At 53.5% G+C, this 15,775-nt stretch overlaps 1 protein-coding gene across 1 annotated transcript in view; it reads left to right on the plus strand.

Annotated features, from left to right (window-relative positions):
• Window positions 1-15,775, plus strand: part of DNAH2 (dynein axonemal heavy chain 2) — a 238,126-nt gene that overhangs the window by 165,838 nt on the left and 56,513 nt on the right. The window contains 5 exon segments of the mRNA XM_060256495.1: window positions 91-279; window positions 4,060-4,145; window positions 6,192-6,322; window positions 7,145-7,288; window positions 14,457-14,624. Coding sequence (XP_060112478.1) covers window positions 91-279; window positions 4,060-4,145; window positions 6,192-6,322; window positions 7,145-7,288; window positions 14,457-14,624 — 718 coding nt within the window.

The following is a 15,775-nucleotide window of genomic DNA, read 5'->3' on the forward strand; positions in this document are numbered from 1 at the left end:
GATTCTAGACCCGCACCTGGGCGTGCCCATGTAACCGGCCTGCTGCCGCCCTTCCCATCTCCTGAGCTTTCCCTCCCCTTCCCCGCTTAGGAGTCCCAGATCCGGCGAATCTTTGGCACCATGATCAACCAGAAGCTGCAGAACTTCGACGAGGGGGTGAAGCCCATCGGGAACGTCATCACCGAGGCCACCGTGGAGCTCTACAACAGCGTGGTCCAGAAGTTCCTGCCCACCCCGGCCAAGATCCACTACCTCTTCAACCTGCGTGACATCTCCAAGGTGCCTGAGGGTGGGGGCAGGAGTCTGTTGGGGATGGGGGAGAGTTCCGAGAGTGCATGGGGGGGGGGCGTGGCGGGTGGCCCAGTCTGCAGGAATCACGTCATCTCCTCCTGTGACTTCTGTGAAAAATCCCATGCATGGTTATGGGATGGGGGAGACTTGTCTTAGCAGTAGTCTGTGTGAAAAGGATCTCGGGGTCTTAGTGGATCATACGCTGAACATGAGTCAACAGTGTGATGCGGCGGCTATAAAGGCTAATGCAATTTGGGGCTGTATCAATAGAAGTCTAGTGTCCAGATCACGTGATGCGATGGTATCGCTTTACTCTGCTCTGGTAAGACCTCACCTGTTCAGTTTTGGGCACCACATTTCAAGAAGGATATGGACAAGCTGGGACGGGTCCAGAGGAGGGCGACAAAGATAGTGAGGGGTCTGGAGACCAAGTCCTATGAAGAAAGGTTGAAGGAGCTGGGGATGTTTAGCCTGGAGAGGAGACAACTGAGAGGTGATAGGTTTACCATCTTCAAGGACTTGAAGGGCTGTCATATAGAGAATGGGGTGGAATTGTTTTCTGTCGCCCCAGAAGGTAGGACCAGAACCAAAGGATTGAAATTAAATCAAAAGAGTTTCCGGCTCAGTATTAGGAAGAACTTCCTGACGGTTCAAGCGGTTCCTCAGTGGAACAGGCTTCCTCCTCCTCGGGAGGTGGTGAGCTCTCCTTCCTTGGAGGTTTTTAAACAGAGGCTAGAGGGCCATCTGACAGCAATGAAGATCCTGTGAATTTAGGGGAAGGTGTTTGTGAGTTTTGTGCATTGTGCAGGGGGCTGGACTAGATGACCCTGGAGGTCCCTTCCAACTCTGTGATTCTATGATTCTTCCTTTAGAAGGCAGCTGTCGTTCCAGCACAGAAGGCAAGGACGGCTGGATTGATGCCTCCGTGTATACAAACAGGGAGGGCATCTCGCCCACAACTCCCAGACTCATTCTGCCTCGGGCAAGGAAGCGACTCCTTGTTAGCTCTTCACAGCTGAGAGTTCAGGCAGCTCCTCTCTCTCTCTCTCTCTGTCTGTCTCCCTGCGATCCCTTTGTGTCTTCCTAACATCCTCAATCCTTTCTTGCCTAATATCGAGGCTTCCTCTCCGGATCAAAAAAGTTCCCTTCCGTTTCCAGTCTCTTTTCAGCGGCAGCTTCTGCCGAAGGCTCAGAAACAGGAGGGGGGCTGCATGGAGCCCAGGTGCGCAGCCCCCCTCCCTCTTCTTGTGAGGCGCATGCAAATGGAGTTCCGTTGCATCCCCAGCACAGAATTCTGAGGCTGTTGTGGGACGGGAGCCATGCTACTCGGCCCAGCCTCCAGGCAAGGGTTAACGCTCCTCGGGCTCGTGTGTGTCTGTGTGTGTGTGTGTGGGGCCTGGCTGCCAACCGGGCTGAGGGCCGGGGACATTAGGATTCCAAGCGAGCGAGTCTCCTCCCTGCCGCCCACACGGCGAAGCGCACATCAAACGGGCACGGCGACTTTGGAGAGAGTTTGAAAGCATCAAACGTTCCTGGATGTTTGTCCCCGGCCCGAGCCCAGAAGCTGTGATTGCACACATCAAATGCCGGCAGGTTGTGCACAAGTCGGACCGGCTCTGGCAGCCGCCCTTCCCCCCCTCCCTGCCAGTCCCTGCACATCTGCAATTGACTGCTGAAGGAGGGAAAGGGCTTTGCTCCCCCCCCCACCACCGTGTTTGCCCCTCCCTTAGGCTGTGTCATTTTGGAGAACTTTTTGACCAGCAAGGACCTGTCTGGGACATGGAGATGTTGGAACTGAGGGAGTTTGGGGAGGGGAGGCTTTTGGCCCCTGGAGATGTTCTTAGCAATGCTCCCTGTAAGCTATGGAGTCTTGTTTGGTGTAGTGCAAGGGTGGCCAACGGTAGCTCTCCAGATGCTTTTTTGCCTACAACTCCCATCAGCCCCAGCCGTCAGCCATGCTGGCTGGGGCTGATGGGAGTTGTAGGCAAAAAAAAATCTGGAGAGCTACCGTTGGCCACCCCTGGTGTAGTGGTGAAGTGCGCGGACTCTTATCTGGGAGAACCGGGTGTGATTCCCTCTTTCTCCATTTGCAGCTGCTGGAATGGCCTCGGGTCAGCCATAGCTCTGGCAGAGGTTGTCCTTGAAAGGGCAGCTGTTGTAAAGAGCTCTCTCAGCCCAACCCACCTCACAGGGTGTCTTGAGAGGGGAGAAGATATTGGAGATCGTAAGCTGCTCTGAGTCTCTGTCCTTGAAAGGGCAGCTTCTCGGAGAGCTCTCTCAGCCCCACCCATCTCACAGGGTGTCTGTTTTGGGGAGAGAAGATAAAGGAGATTGTAAGCCGCTTTGAGTCTCTGAATAAATATAAATCTTCAGTCTTCTTCTTCTTCTTGGCAAAAATTCTATTTTGTGAGCTACTAGCATAAAAGTTGTGAGCTCCTGCAGCAATGAGTTTGCTCTGGGGCCATTCTTCCTGAGCTAAGACAACACCGTGTGAGCCAGAAGCTCAAAAACGGTGAGCTAGCTCACATGAACTCGGCTTAGAGGGAACCCTTAGAGTGTTGGACTGGATGGGCCACTCGCCTGATCCAACATGGCTTCTCTTCTGTTCTTATGTGACACAGAGTGTTGGACTGGAGGGGCCATTGGCCTGATCCAACATGGCTTCTCTTCTGTTCTTATGTGACACAGAGTGTTGGACTGGATGGGCCTTTGGCCTGATCCAACATGGCTTCTCTTCTGTTCTTATGTGACACAGAGTGTTGGACTGGATGGGCCATTGGCCTGATCCAACATGGCTTCTCTTCTGTTCTTATGTGACACAGAGTGTTGGACTGGATGGGCCTTTGGCCTGATCCAACATGGCTTCTCTTCTGTTCTTATGTGACACAGAGTGTTGGACTGGAGGGGCCACTCGCCTGATCCAACATGGCTTCTCTTCTGTTCTTATGTGACTCAGAGTGTTGGACTGGAGGGGCCACTCGCCTGATCCAACATGGCTTCTCTTCTGTTCTTATGTGACACAGAGTGTTGGACTGGATGGGCCTTTGGCCTGATCCAACATGGCTTCTCTTATGTTCTTATGTGAAACAGAGTGTTGGACTGAATGGGCCACTGGCCTGATCCAACATGGCTTCTCTTCTGTTCTTATGTGACACAGAGTGTTGGACTGAATGGGCCACTGGCCTGATCCAACATGGCTTCTCTTCTGTTCTTATGTGACACAGAGTGTTGGACTGGATGGGCCATTGGCCTGATCCAACATGGCTTCTCTTATGTTCTTATATTCTGAAGGGTGTTGCTAAGAAAAGGGCTGCTGGCGCCTCTGTGGCCAGGCGGTACAGGGAGAGACGGCGGCCCTTCTTGAGGGAGGCTAGGTGGGGGATCGATTACCTTTCCTGGGGCATTGGGGGTCCAGGGGGTCAGGAGCAGCCTGTCTCCAGTTTGCCAACTCAAGCCCCTAATGCTGAAAAAAAGGGAGTTACTGGGGAAAAAAACGAAGGCCAGTGATTGGTCTCCTCTCCTTGAACCTGCACATGAAGCTGCCCTATCCTGAGCCGCTCCCTTGGTCCACCAAGGTCACTCTTGTCTTCCCGGACCGGCAGCAGGTCGCCAAGGGCTCAGACAGAGAAAAGTCGTGTCATCTCCCGCCTCGTCCCTTTGACAGGCGGTGGTGGGGATTGAACCTGGGACCTTCTGCTTGCTGAGCAGGTGCTCTGCCTTTGAGCCGCAGCCTCTCTCTCTACTCCTTCCCTTCCTCCTTTCGCTCAGGTGTTCCAGGGGATGCTGCGGGCGCACAAGGATTTCCACGACACGAAGCCCAGCCTGACGCGTCTGTGGATTCACGAGTGTTTCAGGTAGCCCTGCTCCCATTACCTCTTCTGCTGTTTCTGACAGAGAACCATTGCAGAGTGCAGGGTGGGGTGGGCCTTCCATTTCTGGGCTTGGAGTGAGCAGAAAGGCCGGCTGTCTCCTGTCGGTTGCAGGTCAGCTGAATGCGGCCTTCCTGGGGCAATGCAGGACTCCGTATGCTCAGCCTCTTCAGAGAGTGCCTTGGGCTCTCTTCCGGGCATCCAGAAACACCTTGGTTCCCCGGGGTTGTGGTCTGAGGAAGACTACTGAGCTCCTGAACACACAAGGGCTTCTAGTGTCCTGGCCGCACTGGTGGACCTCCTGATGGCCCCTGGGTTTTGGCTACTGTGTAACACAGTGTTGGACTGGGTGGACCACTGGCCTGCTCCAACATGGCTTCTCTTATGTTCTTATGTCTGGGGCAGGGATGCTCTGCATTCTTCGTGCTTGGGGGCGGGGGCAAGAGTGGGAGGGCTTCTGGAGTTCTGGCCCCACTGATGGACCTCCTGGTAGCTCCTGGGTTTTGGCCACTGTGTGACACAGAGTGCTGGACTGGATGGGCCATTGGCCTTATCCAACACGGCTTCTCTTATGTGTGGGGCAGTAGTGCTCTGCATTCTTGGTGCTGTGCGGAGTGAGAGTGGGAGGGCTTCTGGTGTTCTGGCCACCTGGTGGACTTCCTGATGGCCCCTGGGTTTTGGCCACTGTGTAACACAGAGTGCTGGACTGGGTGGGCCATTGGCCTGATCCAACATGGCTTCTCTTATGTTCTTATGGCTGAGGCAGTGATGCTCTGTATTCTTGGTGCTTGGGGGGGGGGGAACAGTGGGAGGGCTTCTAGTGTCCTGGCCCCACTGATGGACCTCCTGATGGCACCTGGGTTTTTTGGCCACTGTGTGACACAGTATTGGACTGGATGGGCCATTGGCCTGATCCAGCATGGCTTCTCTTATGTTCTTATGTGACACAGAGTGTTGGACTGGATGGGCCATTGGCCTGATCCAACATGGCTTCTCTTATGTTCTTATGTGACACAGAGTGTTGAACTGGATGGGCCATTGGCCTGATCCAACATGGCTCCTCTTATTTTCTTATGTGACACAGAGTGTTGGACTGGATGGGCCATTGGCCTGATCCAACATGGCTTCTCTTATGTTCTTATGTGACACAGAGTGTTGGACTGGATGGGCCATTGGCCTGATCCAACATGGCTTCTCTTATGTTCTTATGTGACACAGAGTGTTGGACTGGATGGGCCATTGGCCTGATCCAACATGGCTCCTCTTATTTTCTTATGTGACACAGAGTGTTGGACTGGATGGGCCATTGGCCTGATCCAACATGGCTCCTCTTATTTTCTTATGTGACACAGAGTGTTGGACTGGATGGACCATTGGCCTGATCCAACATGGCTTCTCTTATGTTCTTATGTGACACATAGTGTTGGACTGGGTGGGCCATTGGCCTGATCCAACATGGCTCCTCTTATGTTCTTATGTGACACAGAGTGTTGGACTGGATGGGCCATTGGCCTGATCCAACATGGCTCCTCTTATTTTCTTATGTGACACAGAGTGTTGGACTGGATGGGCCATTGGCCTGATCCAACATGGCTTCTCTTATGTTCTTATGTGACACGTAGTGTTGGACTGGGTGGGCCATTGGCCTGATCCAACATGGCTCCTCTTATTTTCTTATGTGACACAGAGTGTTGGACTGGATGGGCCATTGGCCTGATCCAACATGGCTTCTCTTATGTTCTTATGTGACACATAGTGTTGGACTGGGTGGGCCATTGCCCTGATCCAACATGGCTTCTCTTATGTTCTTATGTGACACAGAGTGTTGGACTGGGTGGGCCATTGCCCTGATCCAACATGGCTTCTCTTATGTTCTTATGTGACACAGAGTGTTGGACTGGGTGGGCCATTGCCCTGATCCAACATGGCTTCTCTTCTGTTCTTATGTGACACAGAGTGTTGGACTGGCTGGGCCATTGGCCTGATTCAACATGGCTTCTCTCATGTTCTTATCCTTCATCTCTCTTTCAGGGTCTTCTCTGACCGCCTGGTGGACGCTCAGGACATGGAGGCCTTTGCTGTCCTCTTGAGCGAGAAGCTGGGCACATTCTTTGACCTGACTTTCCACAATCTCTGCCCCAACAAGCGCCCTCCTATTTTTGGTACGTGGCAGCCGTGCCTCGGGGCTCGAGGGCGACGTGAGGTCTGTGTGTGGGGACAGCGTCCGGGAAGAGCTTCCTGGTAAAGAAGATCTGGGACCTGCCGAGGTCCGGCAGTTGGAGGGACGTAGCGATGTGTGCGCCTTCTTCCCTCTTGACCCGTGCTCCGTTCTAAGTCCCGCAGGCCTTTGTTAGTTCGAGTTGGGCTGGTGGGTCGGCTCTAGGTTTTGGGGTACCCTAGGCAGAGATTCCCTAGAGGCCCTCGTGCCCGCTACTAGGCACCCCTCCTTGCTCCCCCACCTGCCCACGTGTGCCCGTGCATCCTTTCTCTGCCCACTTGCGTTCGCAGCTGCCTGCATGCCCCTTTCCCGATGGTGCTGGGGTGGGTGCAGCTAGGAGCACCTCTGCCACAGCTGCCAGGAACGCTGATGCTTGGTGCATTGCCCGCCTGCCCCTCTCCAGCAGCACAAAGGTGCCATGGCAAGGGCTGAGTAGGGGCATTGGGGGAGGCAGCAGCGGAGGGCGCCACGAGACTCCACGGGGCCTGGCAGCTGCCCCCCTCCCCCAGGGTACACCGATGCCAGCTTGGGCTGGGGGGAGAGAAAAAAGGATGAACGAAAAGGGAAGCTGCGCTCAACGTCTGCAGCCGGAAGGGACGGGAGCTGCCGGGTTTCTTTAGGCCAGCAGGGTTTCTGTTTTGGTTCTTTGCTTATCGGCCATGCCGCTAAGAGACGGGGATACATATGCTGGGCTTCAGCCCCTGTGACGCACGGGGCAGGCCGCAGATGTCTGGTTCTTCCGCGATTCTGTCCCTTTTCTTTCCAGGGGACTTCATGCGCAACGTCTACGAGGACCTGATGGACATGACTGTCTTGAAGGCAGAGATGGAGCGGGCGTTGGGCGACTACAACCGGATGCCCGGGGTGGTGCCAATGAGGCTGGTGCTCTTCCGAGATGCCATTGAGCACAGTGAGTGTGTGTGTGGGGGGGGGGTGGGGCTGCTCCGCTGCTGCGCTGTCCCACCAGTGAACCTTTCTGTCCTGTTGATTGTCCACACCCCCCCCCAGTCCTAGAATCATAGAGTTGGAAGGGACCACCAGGGGCAAAGAAGGGTCAATCATAGAAACTCACCTGGGGGGCACATGAGAGAGGGCCTTTTTGGTGGCAGCCCCATGCTTATGGAACAACCTCCTGGGGAGGTGTTCCTGGCTCCCTCCTTTCAATTTTCAGGCGGTAGCTGAAGGCCATGATCTTCTTCGTGGTCTCTGTGCATCACACTGATGGGATATAGGCGCCCGCGCCGATCTCGATCGGTATTCTTGAAAGCTGCGGATTTCCGCGCCCCAGGCCCAGTGCGCATGCGCAGAAGCCCCACCGCGCATGCTCACAGGGACCGGAGCGGACATCCCGCCAGTTCTCTTCTGACCGCCGCTTGGATCAGTCGATCTCTCGCCACGGTCGGTGGAATCCTTTCTTGGAAGTTGTTTTTCTTTTGGATTTTGACAAATTTTGTTTTGGCTTGGACCACACAACAGTCTTTGTAAAGACTAGGGAGCGGGAAGACTAGATCTTTTCGGGACTTTCTCCTCAAATCTCTCTTCCCGCCCTTTCCCCCCCCCCCCCCCGCATGGAACAACGGTGGGGATTTTTCAAACGGTGCAAGAACTGCGGCAGCAAAATCGCTCCCACAGACGGGCACGTTCTTTGCCTTTTTTGCCTAGGAGAAGCACACATCCCTGACGCGTGTGCTCACTGCGCGAAGTTTTCCCGCCAGACGAAGAAAAACCGCGCGGGCCGTTTGGCGGCGGCACTGATGGAGAAAGCTCTGTCGCCTAAGAAAATGTCGGCGCCGTCGCACAAGCCGTCGACATCAGAATCGCTCGGCACCGACAAGAGTGCCCCCGACGCCGATCGCCCCACAAAAACGGGCTCGGCATCAAAGTCCGCCTCCTCCACTCCTGCAAAACGGCTAAGGGAGGAGAAGGGACTCCAGTCGGAAGCGAAGAAGAGGAAAAAGTCGGACAAACATCGATCGTCCGCGACTTCGCTCCCGACGTCGCCGTCGGAATCGGCAGCGAGAGTACCGCCGTTGAAGCTGTTCGCTTCCCCTCGCCGCCGTCCAAGCCCCCCGACACTGGCATCGATGTCGACACAAATCGCCATCTCTTCGGATTCGGACCGCGACTTCGATCTGTCGCAACGGTCGGGAGCGGAGGGCAGTCCACTAGAAATACATACTGTAGAGGACACTGCTCAGCCCCGAACACCGGCCCGAGACCCGTCGGTCAGCCCTGACGAGCGACGAACCCGAAGCCCCAAGAAGGATCGATCCACCACGCCTAGGAAAGATCCCAGGCGCGACGACTCAAGCAGCCCTCGGCGTAGCCCTCGGGGCCGACATCGATCCCGAGATTCAGAGGAAAGCTCTCGCAACAGAGATCGCTCTCCTCGGAAACCACCGCCCCCAATGTCGTGGGATCAGAGGCAATGGCAATACCTATATGGGTCTTGCCCTATGCCCTCCATGTTTCCCTGGTTCCCACCTAGACACCTAGATTGGGACCAGCAATCCGAAGCCTCGGTCAGATCCCGGACATCTTACCGACCAAGACACACAGCGTCGGCGTCGGTGTCCAAACCACCCGACACACCGCCAAAGACACAGAAAACTTCCCCTCGACGGCGGAGTTCGGAGAGCCGGAAGACCCCTGAGTCGCCGAGAGCGTCGGAGACGCCTAGACATTCTTCGGAGCACTCGGAGTCCATAGAAGGCTCCCCCAGATCGGAGGAAGGCTCCCCCCGGGAAGTCCAAGACATTTCCTCCCCAGAGGAACCAGCACCATCGAGTAAGGTGGGCGAGGAACTCCCCATATCCCCATCCGAGGACCTAAAATCGTACGGGGACCTAATTAAACGGATGGCACACACCCTGTCGCTACCGACGGTCCAGCCGGAGCCGGTAGTTACCGACAACGTGTTCGATGTCGTCCAGCTAGACACCTCGACGGCCGTCGCTTTACCGCTTACAACAGTCATGCTCCACACCACAAAATCGTCGTGGGACAAACCAGCTTCAACACCGATAAGCTCCCGAAGGCTGGACCATATGTACCGAGTCCAGGAGTCCACAGCAGAGTTTTTATTTACACACCCGAAACCAAACTCGGTAGTAGTAGCGTCATCCTCGAAGGCCAGAAAGACACACGCTGCTCCCCCAGACAAAGAGGGAAAAAAGCTAGATAACCTGGGCAGAAGGTTCTACACAGCAGGTTCGTTAGGAATAAAAGTTGCAAATTATGGAGCGTGTATGGGCCGTTACCAATACGCCCTATGGGACCAATTATCGGCTCTACCAGACCTGTCCGAACAAACTAAACAGGCAATGAAGAAGATACAAAGGGAAGGCATTGCATTAGCAAAACAACAAATCAATTCGGCAAAACACGCAGGTGACATTGCAGCAAAGACACTTACCTCAGCGATCACCTTAAGACGTCACTCTTGGCTAAGATCTACAGCGCTCCAGCCGGATACTCAATCCTGCATCGAAGATCTCCCATTCGATGGAAGTGGATTATTCAGCTCCACTACAGATGCCACACTACAGGAGATGGATAAAAGCATTAAAACATCTCGCAATTTGGGGGTTCCCATCTCATCTAGGACCCAAAGCAGACGTTCCTGGAACAAACCGTGGAGTAAGAAGCCGTTCTCCAAGCAACCCGCAGAACAACAATGGAGGCCCAAAGGCTCCACATCTTACTCCAAACCTCCGTACAACCCCAAAACGAAGTACTCACCTACTCCGTCACAGCAATCCAGACAAAAAGGGAATAGACCGTCTAAACAGGGTCTTTGACTGCCCTTCCCCCCGTTTTACCCCCTCCCCTTTGGACCCGGACCGTACCAGACTTTTCCCATATTACCGGGCATGGTCCACAATCACTACGGACAAATGGGTGTTGTCGATAATCCGGATGGGTTATCAAATAGAATTCAGAGAAAACCCGACAGTTCCCACAGTCATCCACACCAGGGTATCCCCCACACTAAGGACAGAGGTTCAATCCCTTCTCCTAAAAGACGCAATAGAACGGGTACCAACCAACCAGATGGGACAAGGCTTCTACTCCCGATATTTTACCATTCCCAAAAAGGATGGAGGCCTTCGACCCATTATGGACCTAAGAGGCCTGAACCAGTTCATTCCAAACCAAAAATTCAGAATGGTCTCTCTGCAAAACATCCTACCCCTCCTGAACCAAGGCGATTGGATGGCCACACTAGACCTGCAAGACGCCTACTTTCATGTAACGATACATCAGGACTGCAGGAAGTTTCTCAGGTTTACAATTGGAGACTCCCACTACCAATACAAAGCTTTGCCCTTTGGCCTCTCCACGGCACCGAGAGTGTTTACAAAAACTATGGTGGTGGTGGCGGCCCATCTACGTCTACAAGGAATCACTATCTTTCCTTACATAGACGATTGGCTGTTGGTGGCAAGCTCACAACCTCTATTACTACAGCATATAGAGGTCACCTTAACCCTTCTGCGAAACTTAGGTTTACAGGTCAACCTAAAGAAATCGGCACTGCAGCCCTCTCAGAGGGTACGGTTCATAGGGGCCATTCTGGACTCACAAACCTGCAAGGCATTCCTCCCGACACAAAGGGCGGAGGACATCAGGTCTCTGATTCTTGTATTCCTAACCAACCCTACAGTCACAGCGTTCCAAGTCCAACGCCTCCTGGGACTGATGGCAGCGACAACAGCAGTGTTGAAATTCGCCAGGTTCCACATGCGAATACTACAGTTGTGGTTCCTGCGCGTGTTCAACTGTCAGACAGATCTCCCCTCGCGCCAACTGACTGTCCCTGCGACGGTAGTCTGGACCCTATCCTGGTGGCAGGAGGAGCACAACCTCCTCCAAGGGGCCCCGTTCCACAGACAGACCCCTACGTTGACCATAACGACGGATGCATCCTTATGGGGCTGGGGAGCACACGCAGAAGGCATGTGTGTGGGGGGCAGATGGCCTCAGAATCTTCTGCGCTACCACATCAATTTCCTGGAGCTGCTGGCCATACATCATGCCATTCTCTCATTCAGACACCTAATTGTGGGGAAAACAGTAGCGATCTTGACAGACAACACCACAGCCCTATCTTACGTGAACAGGCAGGGCGGTACAGTCTCACGAAAGTTATGCCTTCTAGCACTAAAGATTTGGGAAATCTGCAGAGAATCGGACGCTACCCTAGTAGCCACGCACTTACCGGGCAATCTGAATGCCTGTGCAGATTACCTCAGTCGAGGAGGGGCCTCACTCCACGAGTGGGAACTCAATTGGGAGTTCCTCCAACCGGTATTCCAGAAGTGGGGCACACCGGAAGTGGATGTCTTCGCCACACGCAACACCTCGAAATGCGCCAAATTTTGCTGCAGAGGGGGTGCGGACCCTCTATCGTTAGGAGACGGGTTACTGATCCCATGGGCTCGCTTACATGTGTACCTCTTCCCACCGATCCCACTAATCACAAGGGTGGTTCACAAGATTCAATTCGAACGCCCCAAGGGGATCCTCATCACACCATGGTGGCCCAGACAACAATGGTTCTCCCCGATACTGAAGCTGTCCGGCGGAATGTTCCACCACTTTCCAACGAACTCAGACCTCCTGCTATCACACGAGGGACGAGTGATTCACCACGACGTGCCTCACTTGAAACTCACGGCGTGGAGACTGGTGTGACAAGGTTATCTGATAGAGCCCTGGATGTCATGCTAAACAGTAGAAAATCATCCACTAGGAAATCGTATGGATATAAATGGGCGAGGTTTAGCCAATTTGTGATTAGAACTAACAGGGAACCCAAGACTGCAGGTCTCCCACTAATACTAGACTTTCTACTCTCACTCCTTGACAAGGGACTGACAGTGTCATCTGTGAGAGTGTACTTAGCCGCCATATCGGCTAATCATGAGCAACTTGAAGGCCACTCGGTGTTCTCACACCCTGATACGAAACGGTTCTTAAAGGGCCTGGCAAGATTGTACCCCGCGGTACGAGTCCCTGCTCCTGCTTGGGACCTCCCAGCAGTGTTGCGGGCTTTAACAGGGAAACCCTTCGAGCCTATGGCGACATGTTCCTTGCAATTGCTATCCTGGAAGACAGCCTTCTTAGTGGCCGTTACCTCTGCTCGCAGGGTCGGTGAACTGGCAGCGCTGCGCTGCGACGACCCATATTTGAGATTCAGCGCGGAGGGAGTGGGGCTACGCCCTGATATAACCTTTCTCCCGAAAGTAACCTCCGCCTTTCACCTGAACGCGGAAATTTACCTACCCACGTACTTTCCTAATCCAAGTACGGAGTCGGAAAGGAGACTCCATACACTAGATGTAAAGAGGGCACTCTCGTTTTACTTACATAGAGTAAGGCCTGAACGTAAGGACCCTAGACTCTTTGTCTCATATTCCACAACGTCGCAAGGTGTGAGAGTTTCGCCACAGCGGATCTCGAAGTGGATAACTGAGACTATAAAACTGTGCTACCTGTTGAACAAACAACCCCTGCCAAGACAGGTTAGAGCTCATTCCACTAGAGCCCTAGCGACCTCGGCAGCCTTTATGAGAGGAATACCACTGAAAGACATTTGTGATGCTGCCACTTGGTCCTCCTCGCATACGTTTGTGAGCCATTATGCGTTGGACCTGGACTGGCGTAGACGTGTATCAGTGGGCCGTGCGGTGCTTCAAGAGGTTTCTCACTGATGGACCGTTGCACCCTCCTCCAGGTAGGACTCTGGCTTGCTAATCTCCCATCAGTGTGATGCACAGAGACCACGAAGAAGATAAACAGGTTTCCTACCTGTAACTGATGATCTTCGAGTGGTCATCTGTGCAGTCACACTACCCGCCCTCCTTCCCCTCCGCTGCCGGTCCATCTCTAAGGGCTTACGCAGCGGTCAGAAGGAACTGGCGGGATGTCCGCTCCGGTCCCTGTGAGCATGCGCGGTGGGGCTTCTGCGCATGCGCACTGGGCCTGGGGCGCGGAAATCCGCAGCTTTCAAGAATACCGATCGAGATCGGCGCGGGCGCCTATATCCCATCAGTGTGACTGCACAGATGACCACTCGAAGATCATCAGTTACAGGTAGGAAACCTGTTTTTATTCTGGACTGCATTTGCTCAATTTGCTTTTTACTTATCACTGATCCTAATTGTTTTAAATTGTGGTCTTTGGCTTGTCTTGTTCGCAATCATTTTATTTATATCGTCAACCGCCTTGAGTTCTGCAAAGCAGAATGGTACTTAACTTACCGTCTCTCCCCATATGAGCCCCAGAGAGTACTGAGGTCAGCGGGAAAAAACTGGTTGACAATCCCTGGGCCGAAGGAGGCCAAATTGAAGACCGCACGAGAACGGGCCTTTTCGATTGTAGCTCCACACTGGTAGAATCGACTTCCGGATGAAGTGCGGGCCCTGCGGAGTCTTGATCAATTCCGCAGGGCCTGCAAGACCACTCTTTCTAAGGTGGCCTTTGTCTAAATATGGAGTTAAGTTAGACCCGCCGTTTACGTTTCCGCCACTAAATACACTGAAGATCTGAGACGTAGCACCATAAATGTTAATTTTTTAATAGTAATGTTGGTTTAAATGATGGTTTTATTTAATGTATTATTTATTGAGTTGTACGAATGTTTTATTGTATATCGAATTTACATGTTGTGAGCTGCCCTGAGCCTGCTTCGGTGGGGAGGGCGGGATATAAATAAAATGTATTATTATTATTATTATTATATTTTAAAACAAAAGATAAAACAATTGGGGGGGGGCACAGTGGCAGAGAGGTCTGGGGTGGGGGCAGCCATTGATCTTCTTCGTGGTCATCTGTGCAGTCCCACACATGGGTCTTGCCACTGGCAACGGATCCATCCGTTGCCAGCGGCAAGACCCATGTGTGGGACTGCACAGATGACCACTCGAAGATCATCAGTTACAGGTAAGCAACCTGTTTTTCTGTCCTCTGGATGGAATCTTGGCAGGAAGGGAAATACCGATCAGAATCATTCCCGGACAGCTCCCTTCCGGCCGTGTGCTGACTGCGTTGGCACCCTTGGTGTTTCCCTGCAGTAACCCGCATCGTCCGGGTGATCAGCCAGCCCCGCGGGAACATGCTGCTGGTGGGCATCGGTGGCAGTGGGCGCCAGAGCCTGGCCCGCCTGGCCTCCTCCATCTGCGAGTATTACACCTTCCAGATCGAGGTCTCCCGGCAGTACCGCAAGCAGGAGTTCCGGGAAGGTGAGCGAGCGTTTGACGGTCGATTGGGGCTCCGACCTGCCAAGCCCCCGATGCCTTGAGCCTTTTGGAGTTTAATGCTGTTTTGAAATCCTACTGGAGGCTTTCTGTCCCATTTGCCCGTTGGGAATTCCGTGCGCAGTCTTGGGACGCGCCGAAAAAAGAATCTTGTGGGTTTTGTGGCTTTTTGCAGCTTATCGATGCATTGGCAATGCTTTGATATTTTTTTCTGAGCTTTTGCCTTTGGTTGAGCCTAGAAGAGGTTGGAGCCCCCGAGGCTAGAAGGGGATTCGAAGCAGGAAGGATCAAGTCGACCTCCTGTTCGTTGGGACTCCTTTGATGGAACGGTGAAACTTTGTTGTTGTTGTTGTTCAGTCACGCAGTCGAGTCTGACTCTTTGTGACCCCGTGGACTGAGTCACGCCGGGCCCTCCTGTCTTCCACCATCCTCTGAAGTCTGCCCAAAATGAAACTTTTGGCGAATTGTTATTGCTATAGCGGCCCCGGGGCGCAGAGTGGGAAAGCAGCAGTACTGCAGTGCTGTGGTCTGAACTCTCTGCTCACGACCTGAGTTCAATTCCGGCGGAAGCTGGATTCAGGTAGCTGGCTCGGGGATGACTCAGCCTTCCATCCTCCCGAGGTCGGTCAAGTGAGTCCCCAGCTTGCTGGGGGGAAATGTGTAGATGACTGGGGAAGGCAATGGCAAACCCCTGTTAAAAGTCTGCTGTGAAAGCGTTGTGAAAGCAGCGTCACCCCAGAGTCGGAAACAACTGGTGCTTGCACAGGGGACCTTTCCTTTCCACATATGTTAAGACCCCGTGGCACAGAGTGTTAAAGCTGCAGTACTGCAGTCGGAGCTCCCTGCTCACGACCTGAATTTGATTCCAGTGGAAGCTGGTTCAGGTAGCCAGCTCCAGGTCGACTCAGCCTTCCATCCGTCTGAGGTCGGTAAAATGAGTCCCCAGCTTGCTGGGGGGGGAGTGTAGATGACTGGGGAAGGCAATGGCAAACCACCCCGTAAAAAGTCTGCCGTGAAAACGTTGTGAAAGCAACATCACCCCAGAGTCGGAAACGACTGGTGCTTGCACAGGGGACCTTTCCTTTCCTTTTTCTATTGCTATTTAGTCTTCTATTGAACATATTTGTAAGACTTTT

Source organism: Heteronotia binoei, chromosome 15, assembly GCF_032191835.1.
Source record: "Heteronotia binoei isolate CCM8104 ecotype False Entrance Well chromosome 15, APGP_CSIRO_Hbin_v1, whole genome shotgun sequence".
In the NCBI taxonomy this organism is placed as follows: Eukaryota; Metazoa; Chordata; class Lepidosauria; order Squamata; family Gekkonidae; genus Heteronotia; species Heteronotia binoei.